The sequence below is a fragment of the Plectropomus leopardus genome, chromosome 6 (assembly GCF_026936395.1).
Source record: "Plectropomus leopardus strain MGB_pleo_1.0 chromosome 6, ASM2693639v1, whole genome shotgun sequence".
NCBI lineage: Eukaryota > Metazoa > Chordata > Actinopteri > Perciformes > Serranidae > Plectropomus > Plectropomus leopardus.
This window is the reverse complement of record NC_142181.1, coordinates 21,611,608-21,628,242: the sequence shown is the minus strand read 5'-3', so window position 1 is coordinate 21,628,242 and position 16,635 is coordinate 21,611,608. Positions and strand designations below refer to the sequence as shown.

At 38.5% G+C, this 16,635-nt stretch overlaps 1 protein-coding gene across 5 annotated transcripts in view; it reads right to left on the bottom strand.

Annotated features, from left to right (window-relative positions):
• Window positions 1–16,635, bottom strand: part of stx1a (syntaxin 1A (brain)) — a 77,758-nt gene that overhangs the window by 22,509 nt on the left and 38,614 nt on the right. For all 5 annotated transcript variants that reach the window (XR_015776819.1, XM_042487063.2, XM_042487061.2 and 2 more), the window contains exons 4-6: window positions 4,440–4,514; window positions 1,436–1,509; window positions 70–178 (exon numbers count right to left, since the gene is read on the bottom strand). Coding sequence is in view for 4 of the 5 variants with exons in the window: in XM_042487063.2 (XP_042342997.1) it covers window positions 70–178; window positions 1,436–1,509; window positions 4,440–4,514 (258 nt within the window). In the remaining variant the exon portion in view is untranslated. The remainder of the gene's footprint in view (window positions 1–69; window positions 179–1,435; window positions 1,510–4,439; window positions 4,515–16,635) is intronic.

Sequence of the window (16,635 nt, the reverse complement as noted above, 5' to 3'; positions counted from 1 at the left end):
GTTACTGTAATTAACACAGTGTTAACATGTGTGCAGTCGGTGTGAAGGGTGGTGGAGGGTTCTACTCACTGATCTCCAGTTGTCTCTGAATGCGTCCCTTGCAGCGCTCCCTGTAGTCCGACTGGGTGGTGTTGTATTCTGACATTACCTCGACAAATTTACGGGACAGTGTGGAGTGCTGGAGATACAGCAAGAAACAACAGCATTAGACAATGACTTAATTCGTAATTTAAATTGTAAATGAGTGGAAGGTGAGCAGGTGCAAATGTACATTGACTGTCAGTGTGGCTGTATCTAGATTCATATTCTAATTATAAGACCCTGTTAAGACTTGGTTTTAAAATGCATTTCATGATCTGAGCACAAATGAACAGCCAAGACACATCACTGTTCACACCTGTGTCCATCATGCATTTTAGGCTGATCACTTGCGGTCAGATTTCATTTCTGCTTGCGTTACTTATGCTAGAAGTCAAAGGGCCCTGCACACAGTTAATATGCCTACACTCTCGCCTGTTATGTTAGCGGTTGTGTCAGCACAGCTGGAGGTATCATTTTTAGCAGAGACCAACACATCTCCTTCCAAAGTGCAAAATAATAGTCATAAAATGGGGAGTTATAGCATGCTGTCACCAAAACAAACAACACTTTCTGCACTGTTCTGTTTCTATTAGGTCTGTGTTGGCAATGCATCAGGGCGCAGGAGCGTTAAACTACAAAAGATATGTGGTCAAATGCGTCCACACCAGCTTAGCAAGCGGTTCAAGTGATCAGATCACAAGGTGTCCCGGTGGTCATTTACACTTCAGAGCTTAAGTTTCCACGTGTTTTTGCATAATATTGCAAGTAAAATTTAGGCTGTTCCTATGAAAGCTGCTCAGGTTTGCAGCCCTGATTAACTTGGTACAGAAAGTATGCTGTGTGTAGCACATCACCACCAATCAAAATGGTCAATGTTGGATTTCTTTTGTTTAGATCCAGCTTTGGCAGCTAAGAAAGACAGACGATAACCAAATAGTGCAGTAAAAAAAAAAAACCTGGGTACAGATAAAAAACAAATTGGTGTATGTAATTTAAAAAGTTCAATGCACAGACAGAGACAAAAAGTTTTTTGAGCCCTGTACTTGTATTTAGCTTTGTCTATTTGTGATCCGATCGCCCAGCACACACTTTAAAACCAAAATGGGCCTAAGTAAGTTTGTAAGTATGTAATGTGTTTAGGCTGAAAAAGTGACCAAATTAAGTAAACTCAAAGCGGTCAGTAAAAATAAATTCTGGATTTCATAATGTGTTGAAGGACACAACTGTCCCACAACGTTCTGCAGAGAAGAAGCTGCCAGTAACAGTGAGGCTAAGAAGATTTGGGCATACAAAAAGCCCATTTTTTTTAATGAAACTTTTTGCTTTTTCTGAGCAAAGTTTAAGGGAACTCTACCTGTGTCTTGCGTATCCTCAGGTCAGCTGATGACCTGTTCTGGCTTTCCTCCTGCTCAATGGTTTGCTGGATACCTGAAAAGATGCACAAGAATGTCCATTCATTTGTAAGGTGCATGCTCCTGCTAAAGTTTCACAACAAGGAACAAAAAAAGACGTCAGTTTTGTTGGCTGCCTCTGAAAGTTTATTACAACACGCAAAACAAAAACATTGGATGAAATAAACATCACACTGATTGATTTCTTGGTGGTATTGGGACTTAAAGCATGAATCTGAGGGTGGCCCACTTGCACAACAGGAACTTGATGAGGTTCATAAGATCAAAAGAGGTTTTTATTCATAAGACCAGAAATGTGCTCAGAAAACTGCATGGCAGTCTGCCAAATAGATTATGAGTTACAGTACTTTACTTTGTATGCAAAGATGACATTTTGACCTGAGGGTGGTGCAAGAAGAAAGATCAAGGGTCATCAGAAACACAAGGATTTAATCTCAGAAGATCATGGACATCCACAGTAAATTTCAGAGATCCAGCCATTTGTTTTTGCGATACTTTGCCATGTGTGAAAAAAGATGGTTGCATGAGAGAGACTGCAAAAAGTCACCATCAATAATCCTCTGGAGGCTGATTACTCACACCAAGTTTAATGGCAAGTAGTTGTCAATATATTTAATTCTAAACTCAAGTGTAAGGAGTAACCTAATGCCTACCATACACTAGAAGAAGACTTTGAAAATAGTTTTAAAAGACGAAAGTGTGACACCCTCTTACCCTCTCTGAGTTTTAGATTTTGCAAAGACAGAGGCAGAGTCACTATTGGCAAGACTACAACTAGATTCCTTTTATTTCCAGTCCTGCTGTTTGTGAAAAATGTTATACCAAACTCCTTTGAAGATATCAGACATTTTAACAATTTGTTATGTGTATGCAAAAACACATAACCCTAGAAACACAACATAAAAGGCATCAAATAGCAACAGTTTTGCTTTCAATTCGGAATCAATATAATCTTAGAAAATAAACTTGCTCTTGCCTCCACTGGTTAGCTGCGCTAGTGGAAAGAAACCATGAGAGGGAAACAAAATTACATTTTCTCACTAAAATACATGCCAAGTTAAACACCAACTCTTGTTCACTCCACAGCTCCACCTGTTTCTCTCCCTTTTCTTATCTGCAGCAGTAATATTGTTTGAAATGTTTCTTGGTGTAAGAAACTAAAACTATTTTTGATCTTTATATCTGCAATTTTAACCAATTTTAGCACTTTCCTTACAGCTCCCTCACAGTCACACGTCAGGAAGTCTTTGTAGAGGCGCCGCTGCTGAGCATAATGACGAAAATTAAAGACCGTCAATGTTTAACCATTTGATCAGAGTTTGGTTTGACTTTAAGAGAGAGAGAGAGGGGGACGATTTGTCTCTTGATGTACATCTATACTCTTTGTGTCCCTGGTGCCAGCATGGGTGGTGGGCAATACAAAAATGCTAAAGTACAGCCTGTAGTTTAAGCAACAGCCCCAGTGGCCAGCGTTCACAATTTACCACAGTTCACAGACACACACACCACTCACATTGTTATAACACAAAGCAGGTTGAAAGTAGAGGAAGTATCCGTGTAAGTGGCACAAATGAGTTATTATAGGGAATATGTTGCATTTGGTAATTTTCTTGAAATCTATTTATTTATTACTCTTGTGACATTTTCATGACTGAAAACTTGCCTACAAATGTTGTGGAACAACATAGTCTTTAGTTTATAAGTCTATAGTAGAATAGTAATAGGCTTTAGGCACACAGGCTGAGAGTTACAGGCTATTATCTTCTACTGTAGCTCTCTGCCATTAAATTGTGCTCTACTTTGCTTAAAGATATTGTGTGATATTTCATCTCCAACCCCTATTCCTCGACACCTGAGTGATATAAGGAGGCACAGGAGAGCATCTTATTTGGCAGAAAATTAGTTATGTGATGTGTGACACAGAAGTTTGGATTGTGAATATGACAATGTCTTTGTATGCCCAAAGAAAGAGGAGAAAGTGGGAGACGAGAAAGCTGCCAGCGGTGGAAATTCACTGACTGAAACCAGTGAATGCAAGAAAGTGTGAAAGGTGTGTTAAAGAAGTGATATGTTATAAAATGTAAATGCAAAGCAGAGAAGGTGGAATGTGGCAAACAAATCAGGGAATATATTTATATTCTTATACATATACACAGTACATGGCTATAAACACACAAGGACAGATAACGAGCAAGAACTTTCTTTATACAAGTCAGGGGTCTGATCCAGGATGAGGTACACATTCATTACCCCTGCACACAGTGTGTTCCTGTTGCATCAATCAGTTTGTGCGCACAAGTGTGAACAAAACTCGTGTGTGCTCATGCATATCAGTAACAGATATGGCAAGTGACACTGATCACTCGACCCTCTGCAGCACAGACTCTAAACTGAGTTTGTCTGTTGGCTGCCAAACATAACATACGCTTTTACAGTTCACTGTCTCTTCATGTCCCAGTTGTTGTCCTCTCTCTTCTTCTGAGAAAGCACACGCGCCATCACATCAATCACAAACAGCTGGAACTGGTAAAGCTCATAATACTGCGAATACAGATTCCAGGGCTAAACAACAATTTAAATGTTAATTGTGTCTTTATGCATTTTATGAAAACCCCATCTTTCCAGCAGTGAAATATTTCTTTGTTTGATTTTTTCAGCTCTAACAAAAATATACACATACTGGTGTTGAAAGAACAGGGAATGATTAATTGTATAACAGTCAATTATTATCTGAAATTAGGAAACATTTGCTAGTTTCAACATCAAACACAAACATTAGCTTGTTTTTCTTGTTTCATATTTTTGGCTGCTGATCAGCTCTGGGGAACTTGTGGCAATTTGACAATGTTTGAACTGGTGGAACACAAACAAGCAAAGGGTTTCACTGACACAGAAAATAGTCATTAGTTGCAGCTCCAGTGGGAGAAACAGAAGAATCATACTCACTCTTTAATTTGGAGCGTATTTTGTTGGCCAACTTCTTGATGTCTGCCATGAGATCCTCCAGCTCAGCCTTAGTTTCTGAGTGAGGAAGAACAGAAAAGATAAAGTAGATTAGTGGACTTAACTAACTCATCCGCTCACAGAAACCAGCCACTTTCACAGAGGCAGAATCAATACTGACAAGAAGTGTCACTCCCAACAGGGATGGAAAAAAAAACATCAGATTCAGTCCACAGCAGCACATCTCATCCCTCATAGTGCTTGAGTACCAGCATCCTTCACTTCCTTCTACAGTTCAATATCCTCTTTCCATCCAGGCCCACACCCTCAGACTCTGCCGACTGCAGAGACATTAAGATGAAACTCATGTGGGCTGACAATTACATGTAGGCGTTGACAAGTAAGATTAGCTATTTTGGTGGCCAGATGAACGAGTGAAATCACGACAGACTGCAGCAAAAATTCAACAACAGGATGAATGTAGCAGGAGATGGATTAGGGCAGATTTTAGTGATGACCAATCGAATCATCAAACACTCCTCCGACATACTGACAGTTCTCTAAATGGAAACTGTTCTTGTCCAGAGGGTACAAACGCATAAGAGTCCCAAAGCACAACAGTTCTGCAGTGTACTACATACAGTATACAGCAGTCCAAATAAATAAAGTTGTTTCATGGAGTCCAGGACACATCCTGAGGGGGAAAATGAAAAACTGACTTGACTTGTCTGCCACTGAAGATTTGTTATGTATAAAACAGAATCAGATGATGCGACACAGTCAATGATATTGCACTGTCTTTACCGGAAATTTCTCACTGACAGGTCTACTAAGTGGTGGAGGCGCACAAGTGTCGATATGTAATTGTATTTTTAAGGGCATTTACATACATGCATTTATGGAGAAATGTGGGCATGTAAATTATCAGAGGACTCTCTGACACTGACATCAGCTGGACAATCCCTGCATGAAGCGGGCACACCTTTTGGCCAGCTCAGTCACCAGAATAAAATGTTGGAATTATACATTTCTGCAAATCAGGGATACATCTGTATGTTTCATATATATCATATCAACATTTACAGCTGTGTTTGTAGCAACAAAAGCTAGTATTTGTTGGGACATTGCCAGTCTTCCGACATCGAAAAGGTAGGAGAGAGAGGTTTCAGACCCTCAACCAAGTATCTAGTTTGAAGAAAAATGATTTATTTAGGTTGAGCCTGATGTTGCATGATTTATGATTTATTCCAGTTTATCGGCTGTGCTTAATGAGCATTACCATCATTTTTTAATTTTTATTTATTGGTTTATATGACAGGGAAAATGCAATGAGCATAGTGACAAGTTCGAGAACAATTTACTGATGTGTTGCATATAGGGTTTCTAGCCTAGGCTAATTTACAACCCCTGTCCCTGGTTATAGCCAAAGTATTTGAAAAAGCAGTTAAATAATAACCTTTTTTTTTATAACTTCAAATGTAAACGCCAAGCTGAGGCTGCAGTGGCAGTTTTTTAAACACATAGGTATCTTTGATATAGTACGTGCGTGTTTAGACACGGTTCTTCACATCAGTGCAAGCTTCAAAGAGCAGCATCACTGAAGGACGGCTGAGGTGAATGTCACATCACGTTGTCATGTTGCCTGTGAAACACTGAAGTTTCCTTTTAATCTTTTCTCCCTCCTGTCACAGCTACAGCCAAACCAACCATTTCATAATATTATTTCACAGATGCCTCAAATTATTAAACATGGGAGATAGCAGTGAAGACACATTTGATCAAATGCTGTAGGTCAGGTTAATTTGCAGCACCCTGCTTAGATTGAGTTAATGCTTAATAACTCAAACAACAATAAAAGATATTCTTTTGCATAGAAAATTGGAGCAGAGGAAAATAGATTTGGACTTTTCCTACGTTATTCTCATGACCACCTTCCTTGTTGTTTTCAACTCCTCAAAATATGGGTGGTGTGTCCTGCTTGATGGCAACCAATTCATTTTAAAATCAGTGTACAGGTGTGTGATCCTGCTGCCGACGCAGTGTAATAACACCACAGAGATGCCTATACATGTATCAAACATAATTACAGAGCTACAGGTTTCTAAAATCACACCCATATTAGATAAAGAAACTCTTTCATGCCCAAATTTCATATACACAGTTGAAGTTATACTTTGCAAACAAGGGGGAAATTCTTTATGAAATTCACACCTGTCTTAAGAGCATTCATTTGTATGTTTAGTGGGCTGGATTTTGGTGCAACATCATCTGGAAGTACTTTACTTTAACTTTCCCTATTCAGCATTTATAAGCAGCATGCAAACATTTAGTAAATTATTAATAAAACAACATAATGTACTTGTAAACAATAAATTAATTTAAGTATTTACTGCTGAACAGCATTTGTCCAAAATCATAACTTTCTGATGAAGACATTTTTTATATATTTATCAGCATCAGGTGTAAGCCATTAGAGTATCATGCATTTGGTTATGCATGATACATGTGTGTGCATGCATGAGTTCATGAATCTATATGTTAGTAGCTTATCCCACAAACTACTGGACCAATCAGCCTCATATTAAGGTCTCTTGCAGCTGTGGTGATTAACAATTGTTAAAAAAAAAAAAAAAAAAAAAACTTTTTCAATGACTATTTTATTGTGTCATTGACTGCTGACTCCTCACTTCTCTTAACCGACCTTCAGGGGCTGCATGTTTTCTGGAAATCATCTTGACTGAAAACAACAGGCCTAACCATCTGTTGCAGGCCACCTTTTGGCCTTCATTGTGGCTCAAAAACTGATATCCATAGGAAAGTTTGGTCTCATTTTGAACCGGAGCATCTGCAGACTTTCATACTCAATATGTTATGATCCACTAAAGTAAGCCATGTTACCAGATGAATAAATACACCTATTTTTGTTATCTTTGGCACTCTCTTGACTGCAAGGGAGCTGGATCCATTTCTCGGCACGGCATCATAACACACCAGAAGCGTTTCAGAAGTGGAGCGTTTGCCTGCCCGATTCTGCAGACTTGCAGATTTCGTGCTTCTACCTTAAGTGAGTAAGCAGGCTGTGTAATTAAATGGGTTTTTTTGTCATCTATTTCAGTTATGTTTACTGAGGTTTTTTCTGACTTTGTTGTGCTGTAGCCCACAGACAAGTATAACACTGTTAAAAGTCCAATTATCTACGACATGGATCAGACATTTGTGGCTGTGTTTCAGTTATCAAAAATACATTCATCCTCATAATTATTTTGTGTCTATATTTAGCATACAGCGTCTTTTAGAAGGAAAATTGTTTCTGCTCTTTGCAATACACCATGATTCCATCTTAAATAAACAAGACATGTTTTTTTCTGGGTTTTTTTTAATAGCTTCTGAAATGCTTCTGAAACACGCTACAGTAAGTCTGCTGGAATTACAAGACAATTACATGTCTACAGTGGCGTTGTTTTTCTCGGGCGGCCACCTTACCCATCTTACCCCAAAAATCTAAGTCTGGATATAAAAGAGAACAAAGAGGAGAAAAAGGAAGAAAACAGAATAGCTTTCATACACAGACACAGACAAGGACACCCAGGAGCATAAATTGCCATTTTTAGCACTATGAGAGAAATGAGAAACTCATTTATCATCTTAATGCCATGAAAGAGCCAAGTCTCCATATGTTAACAAGCCCCAAGATACCAGCAGACATAAAAGATGATCTTTAAAAGTTAGTCAAGTCAAACTAATCAATCAAACCAAACTTCCAGCAGCACTTCTTCATAATGAGTTTGTTTCTGCACGTTACCTCCTTCTTCAAAACTGCATAAAACCCAAAGTTGAATAAGAGAAAGCAGGTAGCCCTACTAAACCGAAACCTAAAGCAAATGTCTCCAATTACAGACAGAGCCACAATTTGATTACACTGTATGAGGGAGATTTAAATCACTGGTAGATGTTCAGTTTAAGAATGTATTTGTACATATTTTGTCACAAGAAAGAAGCAAAAAAAAAATACGAGATCATTGAAAATCTGCATTATATGAATGCTTTTCATGTCAGTTTGCCAGTAAACAAACAATAAAAGGTGAAGAATCCACTAATATAACATGGGATCATTGAATAATATATGTCACATGAAGCAGCTTGGACCAAACACTAGCTGCACAGGATAAATCCTCTGACAAGCTTGTACGCTAACATAAAATTATAATAGCTCAGTGGAGATAGTGAACCCATTACACAATGATCAGCAAAGTTCTACAAGCATTTAATCTGCCTAACAGATGTGTTTCCATATCAGCAAACATCAGTTTGTGATACACACAGCTTAGCGGGACATAGTAGTAGATGTGCAGAGTGCTAACTGATAACTTTGTTCTCATTCACAGAGGAAATTACATCATCACAGCTGTCAATGACAGAGTCATTTAAATGCAAAATGGCTGGAGCATGACCAGGTGAGTTTTTTTCTTTTTTTTCTAATTTTTGTCTTTTTTTAGTAGCAGCGGTCCAGAGATGGCAGAAAATGAGCTAAGAGAAAGAAAAGGCAATATGCAACACAGGTCCCTGAATCTACTGGAACCGGAGAAGTTGAGATTACATGAAACAGCCTCTTAAATCTCAAGGCCACTGGGAAATCCAGGCAGGTGATGTTGTTTCTTGGAGATACCCTATTGAGGTTTTTATCAACAATTGTGCAATGAAGCTATGTTTTTAATGAGTGAGTCCATAGCTTGTTTATTGTACAAAAGCGATGTAATACACGTTTCTACATAAGGTTTTACACCATTTCGCTTGCAATTTCAACAGTCGATGGTGGCAACCTGCAAAGATGCTTCAACAGAGAAAGAGAAGACTGCAAGTTTACAAAACAATGCACAGTTTGCAGTAAATGCAGTAAATATACTTTGTCTTACAGCAATTATGTTTGTATGTTACAAATCATGGGGTGGCTGTGGCTGAGAATTCTTTTGCAAGACACCCCAAAAATTGCTCCTGATGCGGCACCACCAGCTGCTGCTACTCAGGTTACTGAGTAACAGGTGGCACCATGTATGGTAGCCTCAGCTACGAGTGTGTGAATGTGTGTGTGAATGGGTGAATGTCACACGTCACATGTAGTTCAGAGATATGTCTTTAACAAAACATTCTTTAGTCTAGTAGTTGATGAGGTGGATGTACTGTTAGGTAGATGTGTAAATTACTAAGGTGGAAGTAGGTGGCTTTCCAGCTGTGGGTGGGTATACTGTAAACAGCCAGAAAAAGAGGTGGGTATATCCTGAATACCTGCGTACACCCTCCACTACATCAGAGACAACATTGACATACTGCATAGGCTTCAGAGGGAAGTGGTTGAGGAAATGGTTGGCATAAAAAGTGCAAGACCTTATCACAAGAACTTCGGGTTCATGTCCACATTCCTGTCCCAGGTTTAGGCAACAAAAGCACTTTGTTTAAGGTTAGAAAAAAAGATTGATTTTGGTTCATTTTTAATTGATAAAAAAGTCATTAAAAAATGCTGTAGTCACTACGAGTAGATACTATTTTTCCAGAAAACAACTGAAATGCATTTTAAATGAAAATTGTTCGTACGTTCAATATCAGCATTTCTGCAACTTTCCAGATATGTTACTTAGCAACATTTCTTCATTAACTGAAAACCTTATTTGCACTGCATTGTGGGTCCCTCAAAATTACTTTAACCAGTGCTCTGTGGTGTGTGTGTGTGTGTTGGGTGTGTGTGTGTGTGTGGGGGTCAGTTATGGATCACAGATCACCTGTTACCTGTAAATAATCTGTTAACTTTTAACTTTTATCTGAATGAGGGATGCAAAAAAAAAAAAAAAAAAAAAGGGACTTTTTTTTCTTCCATGAAACAGGTCTGAATGATCATCTTTGTGTCCAGTTTTGCACAACATCAGAACCACATTGAGGTGTAAGGGTTACGGAAAAGTGTCTCCTTTATTCCTGTAACCATAGCAACCTCTGGTATAATGACATAAGAACTGAGCTTTGTTTGGGGCCATGCATGTGTGTGTGTTGTTTGTGTCAAGGAGTTAGATTACATTTCCCCCTCGTGGTTACCAAACAGAGGAGGCCAACCTGCTCGATCAAGTATCTATTCAGCCTCATTATTGGCTGCCTTACAGGAGGAAGAGAGTGGAAACTGATGAATAAGTAGAGTGAGAAGTGTGAGGGAAGCAAATTAGAGGGCAAAACTGAGGAGTCAATTGAGCTGTGGCTTCACACTCCATCCCTCTCCCAGACACTCTCAAATGAAATCTTCAGGTCACGCTTGTTGCCATCATTAAGACTGTGTTGCTATGGCGATGTGTGCAGTCGGTCCTCTCGCTCGCGTCAGATTGTTTCAAAGTGGCAGAGGGAAAGATATGCTACAAGGCAGGAAGAAATGCAGGAGATGTGAAAGCTAGGAGAGTGGAAAATAAATTGTATTCAATAAAAATGTAATAAATCTATTTAAAAAGAATCTTTATGGCCTTTGAGAGATAACAAGATAAAGTGCCCATTTGTTTTTAGGAAATTAACTAGCCCTTAAAAAGAATTAAACAATATTTTTATGACCCCTTTTAAAAAGGTTTATGCCATCTGTAAAAACTGACTAATGGCCAAGACTTGGATATACTGTAGTGTAGGAAAGCTGAGGGACGGACTATTCTAAACCAAGCAGCAACCTTCTGGTACTGACAAATAAGGAAGTGCCAAAAACCGACTTTTTTCTGAATGGCCACTTGACACTGGCTCCAGTACAGAGTAAATCCCCACTGATCCCCATGTAAAAATGCCCAACTTTACAACAGAAATAAACATGTTTACATCCTGGTAAAAAAAAGTTTTGGTCTCTGTAGGTAATTTAGATATTCATGACAACAGTATGGAAGTGGATTTTGATTTAATTTACTATGCAGGGTTGCTGCAATTGGATATTCCTTGTCTATTCACCTCAAATATTGTTAATATTTCTTAAGTAACTGGCTCCTGGCCTCATGTCATTTTGTAAAAGTGGCCCTGGGGCAGAGCAAATTCAGTATCCCTGGTCTATGTTATAAACCAGTGGGCCTAGAGGGTATTGCCAGTTAAAATAACCACATTTGGGAACTAAAAAGCTGCTGAAAACACAGCAATCACTCACTAAATCACAACTGGCTTTCTTGTTTGTTGGTCCTATAAAGTGGCTTGCGGTTGGAAGTCATCTCGCCATCCACCATACCCTCCACTTCCTGATGGCAAAGTAAGCTTATTTATAATGTCACTTTATAAACGATATGTACTGAGCCCCTCTGGTAATATTTAATAAAGAAAAGAATAATGTTAGGCCACAAGATAATAAGGCGTGGCCACGAGACAATTATCTTGTGGCCACAAGATAATTAAGTGAGTCATTGCCAGGAGATAATTCAACTGCGGTAGTGGGATGGTTGTCTACTACGAAGCTGTCAGTTTTAGACTGGTGCTGTTTTAATTACGAATAAAGGTTAAAGACAGTTGTTTGAAGCGCCTTCTCCTGCAGATGTTGAAGGAGAATGTGCATTAATTAACTTACATGGTAAAATCAATGATCTTTGTTTTTTGTTTTTGTTTTTGTTTATTAATGTAAAAAAACTGACCCCTCGCAATTTTTAACAGTGCACTCAGTCACATCATCCCGGTGAACGGCACTGCTTCGGTCTGGTGTATAAAGGTTTCTTTCAGATTACAAGGACCTTGCATTGCTGCTAGAAAAAATGATCTTCAGAACTTTATCAATTAGACTTAGGCATACATTTTTACTGCCAAATTGCCTCATCAACACACTAGACATTGGCGATTTTAGACCTTTTAAATCTCAGGACCCCTAAAAGTAATAATAATGATAACAATAATTCACATAGCCACCAAAAATTAGATGAAGAATGAATGAATGTTTAGTTGCAGCCTTACTAAAATGTATCGTTATGAACTTAGCCCACATCCCTGTCATGTCCCTTCCGTCTTTGGATGGCTGTAATAAGGTTTAAAATGAGTAGAAAAATTATGTTAATTGTGTTTTAGCACTATAGACAATGCATGTGTCCTGAAGAAAATGCACCAGCGCTGTTAAAGGCTTTATATTTCTCTGTCAGACGGTCTGAAGAGGACACATTTTTGGACCACAGTGATCGCTGATCACACAGCTGATCAATTGGAGCAAACCGACACGGCGCAGTGACAGAGGCAGACAAGCAGCATGGAGATGACTACAATACTTATCTTGTGGCCACGAGTCAATTTTATCTCGTGTCTATGCATTACTATCTTGTGACCATGACTTAATCATGTCGTGGCCACACCTTATTATCTTGTGACCAAGCTTTGTTTTTTCTTTTTTTTTTTTTTTATCAAATGTCACCAGAGGGGCTCATATGACATGCACAAATGCTTGGTGAACCTTTACCCAAAAAGATACCAACTAGTAGCGACACTAGTAGTTGTTTGCAATGTTGTCAGCCTTTGCAAAAGCACCAGATCTGATTTCACTTGCACTATACTGCCAGCCATCCTGTCTGCTGATCAAGATAACAGCTGCATCACTTACATAGCACTGATAATTACAAAAACATTAACATCCTGTTCAATTCTTCACTACATTAAGCTTCAATCCAACTACTTTGGTTCAGCAGCAACAATATTTATCCATTACTATAAGACCACCATCCAGGTTTCTTAATAGATCGACTGTCTGTCTCTCTCTGTGTGTGTGTGTGTGTGTGTGTGTGTGTGTGTGTGTGTGTGTGTGTGCGCACATCTCTGTCTGTCTGTCTCTCTGATGTCAGGGTACCATGACACAAGACACTAAGCCACTTCTGTTTCCTCCACTCTAACTCAGGGTCAATTGCTGCCACTCCAATCTCTAACTTGCAGTCATTTATCTTTTTTCTCCATCTGGAAGCCTCTCTCTGCCTCCCTCTGCTCGCTCTGTAAATATATTACCAGTCCTTTGCGTGTTTATTGATCGTCTAGAGTCCAGCTGTCTGACGTTTCAGAGGGAGCTCATCCCTCAAACATTACTGATATTTGCCTTACTGCAGGAATACAGGATGAACTCAGGTAATGACAAACTGACAGCGCAGATAAAGTTGAAGCATTAAACTAGATCCTAACAACCCTGTCCTTCTCTCTAACAACCCCTTTTTCTCCTGCAACATCTTTCAAGACAGTGTAACAGGGTTACTGTAAGTGTACCTGTCACTCTGAAACCTCCCAACACTTGACATTTTAATCTAGATTAAAGGACTAATGCCACACACCTCTTGTTGACCGCTGGCTCAGAAGTCAAGAGGACAGAGGGGCGTTAAACTGATTTATCTCACAGGCTTTGACCTCGGTTATGCGCATAGATGTGTGAGTGTGTGCCCTTAGACGTGGCCTTGACTGTTGACATGGTATTAAGCTCACTTTAACAAGGATATTACAATTCCACAGTATAAAGCTTCATCTTCAATGGCTGTAACACCATATCAGCTCGGACACTATGAAGGAGATGTAAGAGAAAAAGAAACTGAGATAAAAGAGAGAAATAATGGAAAAAGATGGTTGGAGAAGAACAAAGGGAATACAGAGAGCTAAGGGAACTTACACAACACTTTCAAATTTTGGTTGAGGGTGGAGGAGCTTTGGCGAACAGCTCTCCGAGGGTGGGAGCACACTCAGCCAAAAACTGATACTAGAAATAGTAACACTTGCAGGCTGCAATTAAAACAAGCATCTCCAGAGCTGTGAGCTGAGGACTTTTAAGAGTCAGAGGAAAGATGCTCTGTAGAAACTGGAGGCTGGAGATGTCACAGGGAGCAAACACTAAGTGGTTGGAAAAACAGACTGAGAAATGTTGTTAAATAAACTCTCAAGTATCAGTGTCAGGGAGCAGATTCTTGGCATCTAATTAAAATGGAAGTGCATTTTTCAGAAGCATGGTGGTAGTTCAGCAAAGATCCAGTTGCGGATTTTGTTCTTGAGAAGTATAATTAGAATTACATCAGCCATATATATATATATATATATATATATATATATATATATATATATATATACATATATATATATATATATATATATATATATATATATTAGTGCTGGGCATAGATTAATTTTTTAATCTAGATTAATCTCACTGCAATCCTGTAGTTAATCTAGATTAATCTAGATTAAAATTATAGATTTGAATTTTGCCAAAGACATTCAAAATAATATCTATCTATCTAAATGATGAAAATGCATCACAAAATGCTTGAGAAAGCTGTTCTACTATAATATTTGGTAAAGAAAAATAATGTTCCATCAGATTTACTTTGGTGTTTAACTTTTTTTTATTTTGTTAAACACAGACATTAAGGAACACAGGTTCTGTCTCCATGTGGAAAAAGCTTTTTCCTGCTAACTGGAATGAACAGCAGAGGGCGCAGCCTCTGATAACATGACCCTAACTGAACTGTGGGCCTACATTAGAGGTCATGAAGAAGACCATTAACAGTCAGCAGCTTTGTGACACGGCTTGAGCCTAATCACTCCAGTCACTCAGGCAGACCAGCTTCCGCCTTGTTCACGCCCCCTCCGCGTAATTCGACCAGGTACACATCCGCGCTTAAACAACAAAGTGAAATTGGTGCCTTGCTCACTGTATAGACCCAACTTAGTGAATAGTTTATCGCGCGATAATTTCCTTATCGCGCGATAAGAATCCCGCGTTAACGCAGCACGTTAACGCCGTTAACGGCCCAGCACTAATATATATATATATATATATATATAAAAATAAATATAAAAAAAACAAAATATATATATATATATATATATATATATATATATATATATATATGTATATATTTTTAATTTTTCCTTCTTTAATGTTTAAATTTCACTTTACACTTTTCCATTTCTTGGCTTCTTTCTTTTTTTACTTAAACCAAGTCAAAGATTTGCACGCCTCTTCTTCAGATTACAGAAAATTACAAATGTGAAAATGACATAGTACACAAAAAAAAAGCAAATTTATTTGTGTGTGACAAGCCCAGATTGAGTTGCTCAATTTCCACTAATTAGTAGATTAATTTTATAGAAGTTGGAGTGATGCAACACTCTGCAGCCAGAAGTCTAAGTCTTGAGTCCCTCTATGCTTTTCTGTTAGTGGCAAAACAGTTTTTACATCTAGTAATACCTGTCTATCCAGAGTAGTATAGACAGTGCTGCTAGGTATTAATCCAGACTGCTTGTCTCAAATGGTTTTAATGTACAGACCAGGAAGGCTAAGTGCAATGGGATCGATCCTTTATGATCACTGCTCAGGTTTCCTCCCACAGGCCAAAGACAATCACACCAGGCTAATTGGATACTCTAAAATTACCTGTAGGTGCAACTGCAAGTGTGAACTGCGGTGTCGGATGTCATGAATGGATGGATTGTCAAGTTTTATGTTATTAATTTACTGGCAATATAGAAAAGGTACTTTTTGAGAAGTAGGTTGAATTAGTTTCAGCTTAAAATTGTATTTTTGTGCTGTTGATTAGCTTCTTCTGATGAATAATACACAGCAGTTTGTTAAGTTGCACTGTTAGATTTGCCTTTCCTGCATTTATAACTGTATTTTCTGGCTTTGGCTGTATCCTTCCACAAAAAACATATGTACATTTGGACAATTATGGAGACTGTCTCAAGCTGCTGAAACTGTTCTTATGTTTCAATGAGGATATGTATTCAAGTGTCATTCACCCAGCTTACATGGGTTTACAAAATACTACATATATTGCCTAAATAGACAAAATAACACAGAAGGAAAGCACACAGTTACATGATACTGTATCCATATCTGTCAAAAGTATAAAAACTTAGAGCCTGTTTCCACCTGGCATTAGAATGCATCTCAAGTGACCATTTAAGACTGGATCTTACTTTCCCACTCCATATGCAAATATACAACACACCCTTACAGCCTTTACTTTTTCACATTAGAAAAAACGTATTTAATTGAAAGACAGCACACAGCATATTGATTCACAGACCCTTCTTGTCCGGCTCTCTCTCTCTTTTTATCATGAGACAAACACTGCTAGGAGTGTACCGCACACACACAGTGACAGAGCTTCTTCTGTCATCCTCTGCAAGAGATTAACCAAACTGTCCTCCACAGAGGACCATGATGATAGGTGTCTCACCTGCAACTAAAGGGAGTTTG